Source organism: Meleagris gallopavo, chromosome 21, assembly GCF_000146605.3.
Source record: "Meleagris gallopavo isolate NT-WF06-2002-E0010 breed Aviagen turkey brand Nicholas breeding stock chromosome 21, Turkey_5.1, whole genome shotgun sequence".
Classification (NCBI taxonomy): Eukaryota; Metazoa; Chordata; class Aves; order Galliformes; family Phasianidae; genus Meleagris; species Meleagris gallopavo.
Window position 1 is genome coordinate 7391310 of NC_015031.2, and position 17590 is coordinate 7408899.

At 41.9% G+C, this 17590-nt stretch overlaps 2 protein-coding genes across 3 annotated transcripts in view; one reads left to right on the forward strand and one right to left on the reverse strand.

The window, feature by feature from the left end:
• ZNHIT3 (zinc finger HIT-type containing 3) overlaps positions 1-1757 on the forward strand; it is a 2784-nt gene extending 1027 nt beyond the window's left edge. The window contains exons 2-3 of the mRNA XM_010722151.3: positions 3-123; positions 776-1757. Coding sequence (XP_010720453.1) covers positions 3-123; positions 776-966 — 312 coding nt within the window. The 3' untranslated portion in view covers positions 967-1757. The remainder of the gene's footprint in view (positions 1-2; positions 124-775) is intronic.
• Positions 1320-17584, reverse strand: MYO19 (myosin XIX). Of its 2 annotated transcripts, XM_010722020.2 has the most exons (24): positions 17225-17584; positions 15813-15957; positions 14973-15121; positions 14645-14758; positions 13786-13918; positions 13505-13574; positions 13299-13401; positions 12990-13086; positions 12413-12489; positions 11922-12012; positions 10775-10946; positions 10423-10496; positions 10211-10332; positions 8872-8985; positions 8554-8730; positions 8135-8281; positions 7563-7670; positions 6927-6997; positions 5857-5966; positions 3978-4141; positions 3329-3458; positions 3061-3146; positions 2434-2727; positions 1320-2094 (listed from the first exon to the last, which is right to left on the reverse strand). In XM_010722020.2, the coding sequence occupies exons 1-24, from the start codon at positions 17234-17236 to the stop codon at positions 1966-1968; spliced, it is 2889 nt and encodes a 962-aa protein (XP_010720322.1). In that variant the 5' UTR covers positions 17237-17584; the 3' UTR covers positions 1320-1965. The 2 variants fall into 2 exon arrangements, with proteins under 2 accessions (XP_010720322.1, XP_010720323.1); XM_010722021.3 differs by lacking the exons at positions 1320-2094; positions 2434-2727; positions 3061-3146; positions 3329-3458 and adding an exon at positions 5368-5475 and having other exon boundaries at positions 4039-4141.
• Between the last annotated feature and the right edge of the window lie 6 nt (positions 17585-17590).

Consider the following 17590-nt stretch of genomic DNA (forward strand, 5'->3'; position numbering starts at 1 on the left):
CGCCGGCGGAGGAACGGGCGGCGCAGCGCGGCTCTCCTGCAGACAGCGCGTGGTCGGTGGCAGACATACTGACGGAGGAGGACGAGCAGGACCGCGTCCCGCTGCAGAAACTCCGGCTGCTGGGTGAGCGGGGGAAGAGGGGGGGGCGGCGGCCTCGAACGGGCGGGACGTTACGGCGCTGACAGCCACCGCTCGGTGCCTCTTTGGGGGAGTGCCCGCAAAGTAGGGATGCTTACAGCGGCGTTTGTGACTGCGCGCAGTGAGCAGTGAGGAATCACAGAATAGTCCCCGCCGGAGTGGACCCACAGGGAGCTTTGAGTCCAAGCCCTGGCTCCACACGGCACTGCCCAAACCCTGTGTCACAGCTGTGTCCCAGCGTCCTGTGAGCCCCAGCAGCTCAGGGCTGTGCCTGCTGCCCGGGGCATCTGTTCCCTGCCTCTGGGGCAGACCCTGCCCCTGATACCGACTTGAGATCATGTGCTGGGGGAGGAAATGCATAAAAACAGAAAGCGAGGATTTAGTTTGTGATCAGTGCTGTATCCGTGCTTGGTTATCACAAGAGCATGACCTCATAGATTTTGCTGCAAAGTGGGATTTGCTGTGGATTTCATGCAGATGCAGGGATTAATCCTCTGATTTGGTTCTGACAGAGGAAAGGGCTTCTGCCTTCTCTGGCTTGAGGGCTGAACTGCCTCACTTAACAGAAACCAAATCTTTTACAGTGGGGACTTTAGGTGAAAATGGTACTCATTATCTTTTGTCCTTGTCTTTAAAGGAGAATCAGAAGAACTGAGAGGCTTGCTGCTGAACCCACACCTCAGGCAGCTGCTGCTGACCATTGACCAAGCAGAAGACAAAAGCTCTCTCATGAAAAAATACATGCAAGAGCCACTCTTTGTGGAGTTTGCAGACTGCTGCTTGAGGATTGTGGAACCCCCAGAGAAGGAGAACATTGTTCCTGAGTGAGCTTGGGAATATTTTTTCGTTCTTCAGGTTTTCCTCTTACAAAAGCCATTCTGCAGCGCCCCACGGTGCACTGTGCCATGTATTCCCTCCAGTTCGGTTGCTCACGAATGTCAGCACTCTAATTTTCATTTTAGAGTTGATAAACAATGACATGGTGCTGGACAAATTTCCAGATGCTAGGAATTGAATTTGGTATTATGTGGACTTGCCCTCTTTTGGTACAGAAATCTTGTCACCTGTGGGAAATACCACTTCCCAGTAACAATTATATTAAATATACTGGCATTTGTCTTAACCCACAAAATGAACCTGAAATGCTTTTGTTGACCTTGTTGAGGATAGTCATACGCCTTCACAAGATATTTAAGAGTTTATTTAGATGTGGCATACACAGAAAAGCTGAACATTTTCAAGACCCATGTACATAACGGAGGTGGTATAGTGTGCCCTGATGAGAACCTTGGACCCTCTGCAGAGGTAATGCTGTTGGCTAGGTCATGTTAGAAATGCACAGATCACAATATATTTTGGTCCTGTAGATAAAAAGCAAGAGTCTGGTCTTGCTTTTCCCTGAGACATCTGCCTTTAGTGATACAGTTGACTGCTACTTACTTCCTTGGTCACAGGTTACTAAATGTTTGTGGTACCTCCCAACAAGAACTCAGCACACATCAGAAGTGTTTGCCTTTTTTGCTATCTCATTACCAGCCTCTTGTTTTGACCATGTACAGCTAGAAGTGTTCTGTTCAAGTATATACTCTTTAAAGCACTTGATCTATTTTCTCATAGTACTGATTATTTCCTCTAGTATGTGCGTGTGTGAGAGGAGGAATGCCTCCCCTGCATTCTAAATTTGAATTATAATATGCATACACTGATTATACACATGATTATAGGAAACTGAGGTAGCAGCAGATAGGGACGTTGAGTAACTTGAAAAGCAGCAGCCTGCAGGCAGTCCTTCTCTGAAGGAAAAAGTTCCGTACATGCGGATAAAAGTTATGTTGGAAGCAGTTCTTTTCTGTCCAATAAAATCTGGTTAAAACCGGTGATGGAATAGGCAGCTGTGTGAGGACTGACATTTGCGTAATGCAGGGGAGACTTCTTGCAGTGAAACCTGACGGAGCCCTGCAAGAAAACAAGGTGGAGAGGCCAGTTGATGCTTTGCAGGACTGTGATCTAGTTCTGCTGTTCAGACAAAGCGCTGCCTTATTGTACAAGCAACTGATAAGTACAACTAAAAGCTTTGATCAGTTTGTTCCTATGACAGATTAGCAAGAACTTTCATGCGTTGGTCTCGCAGCTGAGCCCCATGTCTAACCTGACCTATTAATATCAGAACCATCCCTGCACATCTAAAGCAGTGAAGAAAGAAAGAAAAACTAGATTGATAGCAGACTTCGTGCCAGTACTGTTCTAGGATCCGGACCTCATGACAGGTTAGTTGTGCTGTGTGAGGTATCTTACCTGTGGGAGAGCTCTAATAGAAGTGATGCCACAGCCTAAGAAGCTGCTTTCCATCTTGTAGCAGCCAATCCCCTGAAGTACTTTCAAGCATGCCAGCAGAGACAGCTCTCTCCGGAGTCCCACTATGGTAACAGGCGCAGCAGACAGGACGAGGCCAAGAGGCCAGAACTGAATGACTGCATGTAGAGGCCAGGCTGTTTCCAAAGAGCATGTTGATTTGGCTGGTATTGCTGAGAAAGGTGCCTTTTCATTGCCCTCATCTAATTCCACTGCTGCTAAAGCAGCCATTTTTGCCTGATAAAGAGATGTAGAAAAAATATTGAGAAAATGTAAAACTGCAAAACAAAGAATCTGAAACAAAGTGCAACATAAGGGATGGGACACCATTTGGGATGGTTTCCCATTTTATAGATAATTAGGAACAAATTAATTCTGCAGCCCTTAGCTACCTTCCAAGCAGCTGTAGAAGATTGGCATCCATCTTCTGTGCTTCTGTTTGAGAAATGTTTTCTGAAGAACTGACAGTGTGGGTTTTGTACAGTTACTTGATAGGGGTAGATTAATTCTCAAACCACTACAAAGCTTCACTCACTCAGCTTTAATCCTTTTCTGTACTGTCATACTTACTTTCCATTTCCTCCATCCACGCTTAATGACATCTGCAGCCCTGCGCATCCTTTGGAAGCGGTTCCTGGCTAACCAGGAGCGAACAGCTGAAGATTTAATTAAAAGAAATCTAAGTACAAAGAATCTCAGCAGCTGTTGCAGACAATGTAAGAAAGATGGCACTTAAGCCTTCTCCTATGTTCAATTAGCATATCCATTCTTTAAATACCCAGTGTACCTGGAAATGTTACTAGTTACATTATGTCCAGCCACACTCTCATCAAATTACCTGCTTGGATGAGGGTTGCAGACCTTCTCTCCTTTGCAAGTTTCTTCTGTTTAAATCTTCTCCAGCAACACTGAATGCAAAATGCTTTCTTGTTTAACACCTCTGCTCTTCTAGCTTCAAGTTGCTCTAGCTGTGTTGAGGATACGAACCTGCAGTTAATAGTCAGGGACAGAGCTGTGTTCTTAACCCTTCTACAATCATTTGTTGCTTGTCAGGTCCCAAGATTGCTTATATTTTACAGGTGACAGCATGTCATTAATGCTTATTATACAGTTATATATAGTATGTAAGGTTAAAGTAGAAAGCATATCTATCTGAGGGGGAAAAAGTGTTGTGGGGGAAAACACACTCCTGAAGTCACAGTAGCAGCTGGCTTAAAACTAACTCTACTGAATGAGAGTTGTTTTTGTTTTGTTTCACTTGTCTGTTTTTTAAATAGCTACACCCTTCAGTGTGCAAGCTTTGTAAAAGTGCAGAAGTGCCTTCTTTGTATTTGTCAAAAAAGGATCTGCTTGGCCTCCTGTCAGAGGAGCTAAAGCTGCCAGCAGAAGCCAGGGAAAGCTGTAATCCATGCTGAAACAGTGAGAATACCAGCAATACAAGGCACAAGTATATTCCAGAACTGTTAGCTGAGGAATGGCACTCTTACCACAGAATTAGCCATAAATACTTTGGTTTTGCCACAATACACTGAAGTATTCTCTGATTCCTTCCTTGTGGGCTCAGCAGCACTTTGTCCTGTAACAACATTCTGCAGGATCTCAGTGACAACAGAACGTGATGCTTTGTTGTCATCCACCGCTGCAGTTTCACCTGCAAATGAAGTATTGAAAAGAAGGAATTGCAAAATTTGGAAATCAAGACCAGGTTATGGCCTTTACACTGAGACACTGTAGCCATCTGGGGGTGATGGCTGAGATATTACTAGTTCTAGCCATTAGGGAAAAATGCAGCTGCACAGACTTTGCCATGTGCTAACAATTAGAAAGACAGCACAATGTGTTTAAAGGAGGATGTGGTTTGGATGCTAATGTATTGTATTATCACCTCCATTGTGGCATATTCAAGTAGCATTTTGGGTGGATCTAGACAAGGAGAGCAGCGCAGCCCTGAGAAAACCTAATGAAATAACCAAAGCCCAAAACTACAGGGAACAAAGAGCAAAAGCAAGGATTTACACTGGTAGCTTTCATGCACTGAGAGATGCAGGAATAAAAACAAATGCTGTGCAATTCCACAGCTCTAACAGGGTATTGGAAGCGGCTCAAGGAATCAGGGACACATGCTAAAGGTATGTTTATTGTGGCAGTAAGAAGTTATTAAAATCATCTCTGGGACTTTTTTTTTTTTACATGATAAGAAAAACAGGTTATCCAGATTAACCTATTTGGACACAGAGGAAGACTTAATTTAGACCTGTCCTTTAAAGAGATTTGTATTGCTCAAGGCAATGCTGCATGAGTTTTCTGCATGCCTAATGCCAGAACGTGATGGTCATTGTATCTTTTCATCCTGGATACAGTTTGTTTTTCTGCTATAATTATTTGTGAGGAGATGAGAGCATTTTAAGGCACTGAAAACAAATACAAACAACTCTTGCATACAGAAAGACATCTGGTGACTCATTATGTTCATAGGACCAAGCTGATAGGAAAAGAAAAGCTTATCCTCATGTTTAGGAAATTGTTTTACTTTGTTTGCAGATTATAACCCACTGAAGATAAAAAGGAGTACTAACCTATCACAGTGAAGCTAATGGGTTTGTAATTAAGGGAGAAAGATATGGAGTGTAAGTAATTTTCCAGACTGTACTTCATTGCTTCATTGTATTTCAGCAGGGTGAACAGATTTCCAGCCATTAAACATATCTGAAATAGGCTGGTACTTACTGACCTTATTTCTCACACCTACTGATTGCTGAAAAGACCCAAGAAGATGGGATTAATCTGGGACAGGGAAGGGATTTGCAGTCACTTGCAATATTAAATGTAACTATCTGATGATGAGCTCCTTTTTCAGGGCCTCACCAAAGACATTACCTGGTAGACTGGGTTATGTATTTAACGTCCATCCTCGCTCTTGTTTAGAAAAAAGAATTGTGTACAGAAGTTTGTAATAGGCAGAAGAAGCAGCAGAATCCAGGTAAGCTAGAAGGTCAGTGTGTTTGGCAAGAAAACAAAGTGGGGGGGGGGAAAAGGAAGGATAAGGAATATAAGTAAAAAGGTAAGTGGTTTTCAAGTTTACTTAACTATTTCTAAATCAAATTATATTACATCGTAACTAATTACTTCTACCAAAGAGGAACATGGAAAAGCAGTAGTAAAGATGAAGGATTTGCTCTTTTGAAAAGAGCCCACTATATGCATTAAGCAGATTAGAAACTGAAGTCAGTTTAGAGAAGTAAGAAATGTATTTTGAGAATAGTGGGTGTTTCTAAGTGCTGAATACAATTATTGCATCTGATCTATGTGATATCAACTTGGTGCAGGGACATTTTTATAGCAAAGAGATTATCTAAACAAACATACCTTTTTCCTTGGCAGCATGGTAATTGCTTTTATCACATGCACTGTTTTTGCTGGACCTACGTGACTTTCTCAGTATTTCATAGCGATCAGTGAAACTTTGAAAAGAGATCCTGGTAGACAAAAGTACAGTTAATACTAGGCTAGAATCATTTCTTACTATCTGGTAAATAATCTGTCCTTTGAAGGGAAAAAATTGCAAAATGGCTTAAAAAAATCCAACTCATAGACTGCAAAAAGACTGAGGCCTATATAGTCACCAACGTGTAAGAAACTATAAACTTACTGAAGAAATTCAGGAGGCTACCTGTTGCCCAGTAATAGACAAGGACTTTCAGCTGTGACAAACACTAAGCAGGAATTACGCTTTTTAGATGTAGTTTCTAGTTTCACTAGTTTCACTCCAGTCAATAACATGACTAGCTCAGGCCTTGTTCCCTCCATCCTCTAAAGATGGTAAGAAAAGCAGGAAGATGAGTGGCTATGATAGATATTGTACTGAAGAAGACCACACTTAGATGAATGCCTTTTTTTCAGGTATTTTTCAATTGCTGCAAATGATACTAAGAAGCAGTGAAAAATAGAAAGTTTTAGTACATGATAGTCTACGTCAATACATTTCTTCTGCAGCTTCTCAGACTGGAAAGGTACAGTGAGGTCTCAGGTCAGGGGGTTGTTACACACAAGTGAATTTGTTAGGTATTAGGCTAGACTTTTAAGAATCTCATTATCTTGAATGAAAGCTGCTCTCAGGCTGCTTACTGTGCAGTTACTGCACTTCTGTGCTTCCTGAACTAGCAGTTTCATTAGCCAAAACACAGAACAACAGTCCAGATTTGTGTCAGGTATTGCTGTCTCCAAACTATGAAAGGTGCTCGAATAAGCTTACAAACAAGCACAGAGCAGAATCCTTCAGATAGATAGCTTTAAAAGAGTCCCTAAGGCTTTGTGGTATAAAAGAGACTACTAAATATCTGGATTTCCCACTTAAAAGCTCTTCAGAATAACTATTACACCACGAATTGCTATAGAAATGTATTATGCAAGACATTGCTCAAGAAGTTTGGCCTTACCTAATAGGGAAGCCTGCTGCACTGATGGTGATGGCTTCAACTATTCCACATGCCTGAAGCTGGCTAAGAACCTGAGGCACAAATTGAGTTGTTTTAGAAAAACACTTGTTCTTTGTGGAAGCTGCAGTGAAGGTGTGCAAGGGATGCACTCAACCCAAGCCATGTTCAGCTCTGCTCAGCCACCACATTGGTGGTTAGGGAACAAATGGAGAGCGTGGAGAAGGAGATTACAAATGAGCATTTTCTAACACCCAAGCAGACTTTTGTTGTGTGTTTGCACTGTGAAGATATCTTTGTGAGCAGGGTAGCCATAGCCAGCTGAACTTTATCTACTTTGTGAGCTGAGAAGCTATCATCCCAAATAACCCATGAGCACTGTGGTAAGAGAATTTCTCACACAGCAACAATTAAGTTGAACAAGCTGCTGAGCTTAACAGTGCCATTTTAGACATGCTTCATCACTGATTCTGAAAGGACATTTATCTTGGAAATTTCAAAGAAAAAAACATTCTTTCGAAATATACTGTGAAAAGAGATTTGCAAGTGAATCACAGCCATCTGAGACTCGATGCAAAGCCCTGCACGTTATTTCTGGGAAGTTTCTGACTTAGTAAAGAAAGGTTTTGGAGAAATTACCTCTTCTTTTCTAAAAGTCATTGCCTTGCAGTCAGCATTAGGCTTGATGCATCGGATGTAATGTGGTTTGGTGCTGTGCAAGATTTGCATGAGATTTTCAAGTGAACTCTGCAAAGAAATTCAGGAGAAATACAGGTGCAATAAGAGCTTCCTCCTCCACAGGTAGTTTAGTGAATTGGTGCTATTCTATAAAAGCTCCTTTTTTTTTCTTTTTTTTTTTTCCCCCTAAGAATGACTTTAGCATTAGCACAGCTAATATCAATATGGATTCTTTTAAAAATGACCGATGGTAAAGTCAGAAAGTTTCAAAACTGTATCAGGGCCATTAGTTGAAGCTAACCTATCAATAAGAACACATACAAAAAAGCCTGGCAAAGGCAGATGCCCAGCTGTTAAAGGTAAAACTTGAGTGAGTTAAAACTCCAAACCCAGAGATTATCGAAGCCTGATGCTATTTCAGGTTTGCAGCCATCTCATTTAATAACAGTTACTGATCTTGCTCCAACTGTAATGTTTTCTCATCTAGTTATGAAGACAGCATTAGAAAGCAGAATCTTGAGTAGCATATGTACCTTGAACTTTGATACCACTGTAACAACAGCCGCTCTATTCTGCGTTTTCGTATTATTTTGGTGGTTTTCTGCAATAGGAAATAATTTCTGAAGCAAAGCATCCTTAGAATTTTGCAGAACACGGACAAGTTCTGGTGGAATGGGGTCCTGCAAACACAATGTGACTCATTAGCATTTGGACTTAGGCAGAAACCTGTCACCTTTTAATCAGATTACTACAAGTTCTCCATATGTAGATGGAATAGTACTTCTTTTGCTAACTGTGACTTACCCACAGCTGTAGTTTCAAATCTGAGATGATTTATTTGGAGTAAGATGTGCAGAGTCAGTAAACATTGCTGAATATACATACTAGTGATGCTTTAATCTAAATCTGCTTTTGGTCTGTTTTTTAAATAGCTGTTTCTGAAAACACCTACCTTATTTTTCTCCACCATTGCTGCCAGCTGATAGCAGACTTTCCCAGCATAATGTGAAATAATGAAGTTAGGCTTCTTACTAAACTTGTCTCGACTTAAACATTGATTATCAGACAAAGCTTTTTCAATCCGAGTTTGAAAGAGGTCAGGATTAGAGGATCTATTCAAACGGCATTCCTGCATAACAAACAAAAGATGTCTTTTACTATTTAAAGGCAATACGTGGCAAGTTTCATTCTAATTTAGCATTTGTGTTTTCTTTGCTGGTTTGGAATGGAAGGTGTGCAACTGGACCAGAAGGATGAGCAGGTCGCTTACCTCATTCAGCAGAGAAAAAATGCTGAGAGGGTTGCCCTCTATCAGGTCAAGGCAGCTCTGGTTGTCCTGGTACTTTATGAAAGACCACTGTAGACCTTCAGATGCATATTCTTCCTAAAGAAAGAGAGAAACTGAATGTTCTGCAGCAGAGGGCACTAGAGCTCAAATAACTGCCTGTTTTTTCTTACCATATGATGCAGTTACTGTTTAAGCAAACAAGTTAATCACAGACTCAACCTACTCACCCAAAGCTCAGTTCATGAGTTCAGCGGGAATCTTAAGAAAAAAAAACAACCGAGGATATTTTATCCCAAGTAGCTTCTGAGTACGTAGCAGCAGATCCCACTTGAACAATTAGTTTAATTATTTGGGAACTTTACAGATTTATCAGTGAGAATTTCATAGCTGCTTTACAAAGTAAACAAAGTCACATTAAGCTCTGCTGGGTTTTCCCTTGAAGGGCAGGGAACTGCTTAGATTGGGACACAGCCCTGAGCCTACCACTGTGTGCCAGACTTTACCAACCAGGCTTACTAAGCCAGTCTGATCCAAAAGGAAATGGACAAAGGTATCAGATGAAACCATTTGTACAGTATTTATGCCGAATTATGGAATAAACTATAAGGAGTGCTTAATAAGCAGAAGCCTTGGCTGGTTATTTTACAAGTCTCCTGCCAAAAGCTTGCTCAGCACAGCCACTAATGGCATTCAAGTGGTCTGGGACACAGCCAGATCAAGAGAGCTAAAAGGGTAGGCAGTAACTGGTAGGAATGCTATTAAACAGAGGTTACGAATCAGTGAAAAGTGACTGTGTGCTTGAACTTAGTTTCCATCTTCGCTGACCATTAACCCCTGGCATACTGACAAAGACAGGTGGAAAAAAAAATTGGTTAGTATATGAAAGCACAAATTAAGGGCAAAGAGGTATTTATCTCTTGAATAAATGGATACAACTATGCTCTGAGGCAGAAAGTGCTGTCACGTTGGTACCATTACGAAAACAATTTTACAGAGTCCAGTTAATGACAAAGATTAGTAGTAATGCGTGTGTAATATGGAGAAATTCAACCAGGACTGAATGGAGCCTACTAGAGTAGCACTCTGGGCCTGGCAGGAACTCTGTAACTCTCAAAGATATTAGATGAGACCTTGAATTAGCAGTGTGCATGGCCAGTCAGGTTAGTGACAGCAATGTATTTAGCACATCCTACTATTTTCTGTGGCATTGTTTGCTTGACTGAAGGTTGCAGTCTGACCAGAAGCAGAGAAATACAATCAGAGAGACAAAAGATGCTGTTTTAAATTAGATATTTGACATTAGATCTTAGAGGAGTGTTACCTGTTGCACCTTCAGATAGTGGGCTACAAAGTGCTGCTGCAGTTTCTCATTGGCATAATTAATACAAAGCTGTTCCAAGTTGTTTTCAGGGAAGGCTTCAAAACCATAAACATCCAACAAACCTAGGAGTATCATAAGATAGTGCATTTTAATCTGGGAGAAGGCTGAAGGGCTTAGGGTTGCTCAGTTAAACCAGGGATGAAAAACTATACCTATGAAGCTGGTCCACAGTGATGTGTCTGCGTAAATGCTTTCGTTTATGACCAAAACAAGCCATTCAAACAATCTGTGGACAATAACAACTGAATTAGTTGGAAAAGTGCTTGCTTTTCTTACTGCCCAAACAAAATTCGTGCAATAAAACAGCAGTTCTCTGTAGATCTAATAGATACTGCAGCTACGTCAGTATCTGTGACTGAATCAAAGGTGTGTCAAAGGGAAAGGCAGGGTTATGCTATTCTTTTGTCCAAGCAGAAAGCCAGGGAAAGGAGGACTCCCTGGCTGCTCTATTCCCTCACAAAAACTGCATGGATTAGCACAGCAGCCTGGCCTGCATGTCCTTACTTAGCATAGATCACTTTGGCAAGGCAGTCCCTCCTAGTGTCACATTCAGTTCTAGAGCACGGCTTCTTGAAGACTTGCTGTTGTTTCCCAGCAGTTATTGTTCGAATTCTTAATGATTCCAGTAGCTCCTCCACAGGTATCTTCAGCAGGTCTCCTGCAGTCTTCACAAAGTCTTACTCAAGGGAAAAAAAGTTTCAAGATTATCTATCTGGAGTGTCAAATGAATGCCTGTCCTTTTAGGTTATGGAAGGTCTAGGGATGATACTAAAAAACCCAGCTCTTCTGTGAACTGCCCAACTCAAATGTGGGGCTTTGCATCATTTTTCCCAAACTCAGAAGAAAGTTTTGTACAATCAGCCTCTTAATTTGCATGTACAGTATCCCTACAATTGCAAGTACTCTATTTAAGATGAAACAACAGTATCAAAAAAGTCAGAAGTTTGCTACACTGAAGTGAGCACCACAGAGATTACTCTCTAGGTTACGTCCCTGTTATTGGTTCACCTTTTTTGAGCAGGAACTTCTCTTCATTAGAGAAACGAGTATTTGCAAACAAAGGATTTAGGATGTTGCTAACCTGAGCTGTATTCAATACTATTTGAATATTCAGCAGTGTGAATTCAGAGCATGTGAAATAATAGTATGAAATTTCATTGTTCAGGACAGCTTTAGTTCTGAAGGAAAACTAGAGCTTTGCATCTCCTAAAGATATGCAGAACAACCTACGTGCTGTGCAGCAACCTAGCAGATTTGCTCTGATTGTGCGGAATGTTAGTCTTTATCAGGAAAACTTCAAAGCCCTGCTTTGAAAATTTAAAAGTCCTGCTTTCCACTCTAGATCAGATTTATGGAAGTCTTGTGATGTCAGTGAAAGATTACAATCAGTTGTAACAGGCCTGCCAGTAATCCTTCTGAAATGACACTCCAATGCTACAATTGCCATGACATGTAACATAAGGGTATTATCTCTCAGATTTTGTGCAGTAGTTTGAAACCATGAAGCTTGGAACACAAGCACACTTAAACTTTCGTCTGCCTATGAACCTGATAGTCTCTTATCAAGCAGAAGAATATATTAATCCTTTCTACTAGACATCTGCTCGAAGATAGCAATAGTCTTTAAAGTACAGCGTGCTTGGTGCCTCACCTTTGGCTTTGTCTTCTAGTTCACAAAGCTGAGATTCATCCACTGGATTAGAGAATTGAATGTTCCCAAGATGGAGAAGGCCTGACAATACCTGCAAGATAATCAAGCACTGAGTTTTCTAAAACAGAGCTCTGCTGCAAGGCATTGTCCTCTTGGCCTTGCCGCATGAACAGAGCAAATCAAAACATTTCTGTACAGAACAAACCAAAAAAAGAAAACAACAGAAAGGAAGAAGATTCCAAGTTTCTACAGTAATTCCTCGTGCAGCATTACTGAAAGAAATCTACAGTTCACAGGTGTAGGCTTTTGGTTAAAAACTAATATTTGGTTATGCAACCTAATGTGTAGCTGCAGCCATTCCAGGCAGCACTGCCAAACAACCCATGGACATCTGGACATTTCTACAGAAGCAGATGTACATCAATCCCAATGCTAAAAAGATATTATAAACATTGTCGTGAGCTTTGTGGTGACCATGCATTATACTTGACCTTGAAAATATTGTTCTGAGTGGAGTGGTCAATGCCCAAGTGAAACATTGCATCTCTGGTCACCTCGAAGCAGTCCTCTGAAAAGCCAAACAGGTGTTATTTAGTAAGAAAGCCATGCACACAGAGGCATGTGGAACAATCTCCTCCACGTCCAGTTCAGCTGGAATTGTCAGAAAAGATCGAGGAAACCAGCTGTTATTTTGGTAAATCCCAAACCAGAGTTGGAGAATCAAATCACAGATTTACTGCTGGCTCTGGGGCTGTGAAGTTGGGCAGCAGGTTGCTGAAGCGCATCCAAAGACAAGGTGGTTTTAAACATAACCACAGAGCAATGCAAATTTGCAAGGTCAGAAACTGCAGTTTCAAGTCAGGTGAAAACTATTAGCAATGCAAACTGAAACTTAAAACTGAATCATATTAATGCAGATGGCTTTGCAAAATCTGCTCTGGCCAGGCCAGGAGAGTGCTGGATGACCTAACCTGGGTCACAGGACTTAATGAAACAGATGCATTTTTACCTGTCTTCCCTCAAAGTTACATCTGTTATCGATGGACAGTTTGTGAAACTAATCTTTACCCTCTAAGTTTCTTTCAGAATTTGGCAGCCACCGGTAGTCAGCCCCTTCTGGAAGGTTCCATGCCAGTCTCTCCTCTGCAGTGGCACCTTTTGTGATCTGGAGACAGAAAATAAAGTAATGACCAGATTTTGCATTGGGTATTCACATCTTGTAGATAGAGAATAATAATTGACTGGGAGTACGGATTAATTTGGAAGCATGGCAGACAGATGAACTGTTAAATATTGGAAGTTACAACTGTGCTAAATCTGGTGATTTCATACCCAGTGTTTCTCAGAAACATTTAGCAAAACTAACTGAACTCAAACCTGATAAAATATATGAAAGTTTCTTTCATTGGGGGCCTGATAGGCAACTCTTGTCTTCTCCAAAAGGAAAGTCTGAATGGAAGCACTACTCAGATGGTGAAACCTAGAGGAAAAAAAAAGGCAAAAGCGCAGATTTTAACAAAATTCCCCTCATCAAATTTAGAGGGAGAAGACAATAGATAAGCTATCTAAACAGTAATTATTACCTGTCCAAGTGAAGCTGAATATATTTCCCAAAACGGCTACTGTTGTTGTTCCTCAGAGTACATGCATTTCCTGTGAAATTACCAGAAACACATCATCATCAGTGATTTTACTCTTCCATGTAGGACATACAGACATTAAAGTTGATTTGTATACAGTTCCAGTATTTGAAGATTTTGTCTTTTAAGGAAAGGAACAAGAGGTAACTTAGATTTGTACATTAAAAAAGAAAATTCCCACCGTGGCCACTACTTGTCCATGCTGTTAAAAAAGCTACTTTTACCAAATGCTTCCATGATAGGATTGGAATCCAACACTCTCTTCTCTATCCGTTCCACAGTTTCATTGCCTTTTGGGGAGGTAACAGAAGCAGCAACAGAAGCATAAAATTTCATAAGGCAGCGAGATGTCCAGGTCTGCAAGAGACAATAGGCCTTTGTTCTTACCATGTTATGTCAGTTAGTGAAACAGTGCTAGCTTCTGAGAACACAGTATGCACCTGGTGACGATGCTGGAGAGTAATGATGTCAGGTTTATAGCTCCAGCTCAGCCAAAACTTCTTGTGCATCAGCTTATGTGCAACAGATACACATGTAAATCCTACTGGAATCAAAGTGCTTTGCTGAATGGCAGCTTGACCAAGATGTAACCATCTGGAAGCTTAGCTAGAATTAATAGCTAGTATTTTAAGATGAATTGAATATAAATAGACTTTGAGTTACTAACACTCAGCAAACCACGTTCTCGGGCTTAAAAATATTCTCAAGTATTTTGCTGAATAGGAATGGATATTACAGAGGGAGCTAGGACAGGGTCTGAACTCTCCTGCTTCTTAAGGGTTTGCTGAGACACGACCTCCCTAACTGACTAAGCTGAGACTTCAACTCAGGTGCAATTCCTATTGAAGGATTCAAATCTAGCCCTTCTACAAGTGGCAGATGTCACCTAGAGAGCAGTTACTTTGAGTCTGTTTGACTGCAGCAACCATTTAATGCTTTATGCATATGTCAAGAGACTCTTGCTAGAGCAGGCTGGCTACACGCTCTGTCTTCTTTGCTCACTGAAGTATTCTGCACTGCAAATCACTACCAAATCTCAAACAATAAAAGCAATGTCAGGACAACAGAAAACAATCTCCTTACCTTCCCAGCACCACTTTCTCCACTAACAATGATAGACTGGTTTATGGGGTCTATCTGGCTTTGAACATTTCTGTAGGTTTCTTCGGCCACTGCAAAGATGTGAGGTTTTAAATCCTGGCAGCAAAACAGAATATTCACGTTTAAGAGAACAGTAATTACACAGTTCTACAGCAACAGACAGCAAGGGTCTTCTTGCATTTGTCTAAAAGTAGAACATTTCAGTAGAAATGGGTTTCATCATTCAGAATTATTTTGCTCACACAGAGATTTTGAAGAACCTGAAATCAGGGTCCTGCAGGAGGACAGGGATTTCAAATAGAAGGATTACCTGGGGGCGAACAGCAACATGGTACTCTCTTATAAGCTCAGGTGAATAGAGGCAGGAGATGGGTTGAAATGGATTTAAAGCCACCAGGCTGCAGCCAGCATTTGTATAAAACAAGTTTACTGTATATCTTGCTTGAAGACATTTCAGAACTGAAAGATATACCTTCTATTAGCATATTTTGAAAAGTGTATTTGATTCTTCCTGTTTGTATCAAAAATCTTCAGATATGTTATCTGTTATGTTTAGCAGAGAATGAGAAGGTGACCAGGAGAAACTTACAGATCTAATATACATAATTACGCCTTTAAAGGTTGCCCTTGTTCTTAAGAAGCTTAAGTACTTTAACTCTACAATTCATTAAATCGCATGCTTTTATGAGCTTGTACACAGCACGTCCTAGAAAGCAAAGCTGTACTTTTGCAGAGCAGACAGAGGCAATCATTCTCCATCTGCACGAGGAAGATGCCTTAGCTTGTCTGAGCAGGTGAGGAATTCACTTTTCCAAACCAATTTTATGGACGTTTGTTGAATCTACATTGGAACCTTGTTTCCTGATACGTTCATATAAAACTGAACTGCAGTCACAAGATCATGCAGGAGCAATCCAGCACCATAAACTCTTAACCAACCACTGGCCACCTGAACCAACAATACAAATGTGAGTTTGGCATGCAAAGCTTGCTGAGAGATCAGTATGGCTAAATCTACAATAAAAGCATTGACAAATTTTTTAACAAAGCTGATTTGAGTAGGCTTTGGTGGGAACAGTAATGACCACGTATCAGTAGCCAGCAGGGAAAGGGACCCCTCAGGAAGTGCATCTCCTGGCTGACTGCTCACCTGTTGTCGTCGTCACTGGATTAACTTTTGTGAGATCATCAATAAGATGCAGCTTTTCTTCATCACTGAGAAAAGCTCTGACTTCTTCTTCAAATGATTCATTCATGTCATTCTGGGTGACAGAATCTTCTCTTTGGTAGTTTACCTAGGGAGGATGTCAGATCAGCACCAGTCCATGGCTGAGTATAGCAGGACTGTCACTTCACTCCCTACAAGCTATAGCTCTTCTGCCACATCCATGTAACACATGTACAGGTTCAGCAGGAATAATAATTTAGTGTTGGAGCTGCTGTTCCTCCCAGTTTGAAAGCAGTGCCCTCCCTCTGCATCACTGCTTCCCATGGCACGCTCTGTTTTTAGAAAGTATTATTGCCATATGAGAGATGGCAGGCTGACAGCACTGTAAGTTGAATTCATTGCTGGCAGTACAGGCTGTAAGCAAAGGTGCCCAAAAAGAATGTGTCCTAAAACTCACAGGGTCCATCGCTTGCAATTGTGCAGATCATTCAGCACAGACATGCTTGTACAGCGATCTTAAACTGAATACTTTTAGCCTATGGACATCACCCACTCAATACACACAATGCCTTGGGAAGCAGGCAGGACTGGCTGCAGAGTTGAAAGCACTGAGGTCCAACACAACAGTTTTCCTAGGAGAGGCTTCTATTTTCAGAGCAGAGAGAGGGTCCTGAGAATGAAGTTGAAGATTGCGTGCATTGCAGCCAGGAGAAAGGACTGCTAACACTGTAAGAGGTGAAGATTATATTAGGTGAAGATTTGTCTCCTTTGAATCACTGGAAGTATTTAAATCTCAGCCTCCAGGCTCCCATGCCCTTGACAACAGTAGTTGGAAGGGCACATCTGTTCCAAGTGTAATGGAAAACTTAGCCAGAAGAGAGATTTCAGGTCCTGCTTGTTACGCTGGGGCTGGAAGGGAAGAGACGCCAGTCCTGATTTTTGCATTCTGGATATTCTTTTTCTGCTCCCCATCTCCTGTCAGAACTCCTTCAGAGTAACCCTGCTCATTTGTATTTAATAGCGGAAATCTGCAATTCTTTACAAGTTAACCAAGTTAATGAATAGCGTCACATTATTTCTACACAATGAATGACTTGTGACAGCTGTACTGCAGAGCTGTCAGTCCTTAAGGATTGCTTGCTCCCTGCATTAACATCACCCCATTCATGCCAACGGCGTGACAAAAATCACCACTTACTGTAAGGGCAACACAGCACAAAAGTGCGTTAGTAACGCAGCTCAAAACCGCACACTTAATGGGTGCAGTCGAGCTCCTGAAGCCGTGGTGAATATCCGTTAGCAGTTACCTAACCCTGGCTGCAGGGAAACAACCGAGACTCGCTTCCCGGCGGTACAAACGCGCTCAGCTCACACAATTCCCGGTTTTCTTTTACCTGCTTTGGCATTTTGGCACTTCTCCAGCGCTGCGCTGCGGGCGACTCCAGCGGTGCGACAGGGGCTGAGCTCGGGGTCCTTCGTGCAACCCAGCCCGCAGAGCCCTTCAACACAACGAGGAGCGCTGAGGACAAGGAGAGCCGCGCCGCTCCGCGGGGCTCCGCACGCAGATCCGACGGCAGCGGAGCGGATCCGCATCCAACTGCAAAGCGCTGCGTACGACCGCCGCGGAACAAACCGCCGCTCTCTCGAATCAAGAAAGCAAAGTTCCCCGGCGGGCATCCGCAGGCATCCCCGAGTCCCGCCGCTAAGAAGGGAGGAAGGCGCACAGAGCTACGCAAGGAAAGGTTCGCGGCTGTGACGGC

Coding starts and splice junctions, on each gene's coding strand:
- MYO19 (XM_010722020.2), bottom strand. Junction 8,282..8,553: donor CAATGGTGGAGAAAAATAAG/GTAGGTGTTTTC, acceptor TTGTGTTTGCAG/GACCCCATTCCACCAGAACT. Junction 2,095..2,433: donor CTATTAGAGCTCTCCCACAG/GTAAGATACCTC, acceptor GTTTTCTTGCAG/GGCTCCGTCAGGTTTCACTG.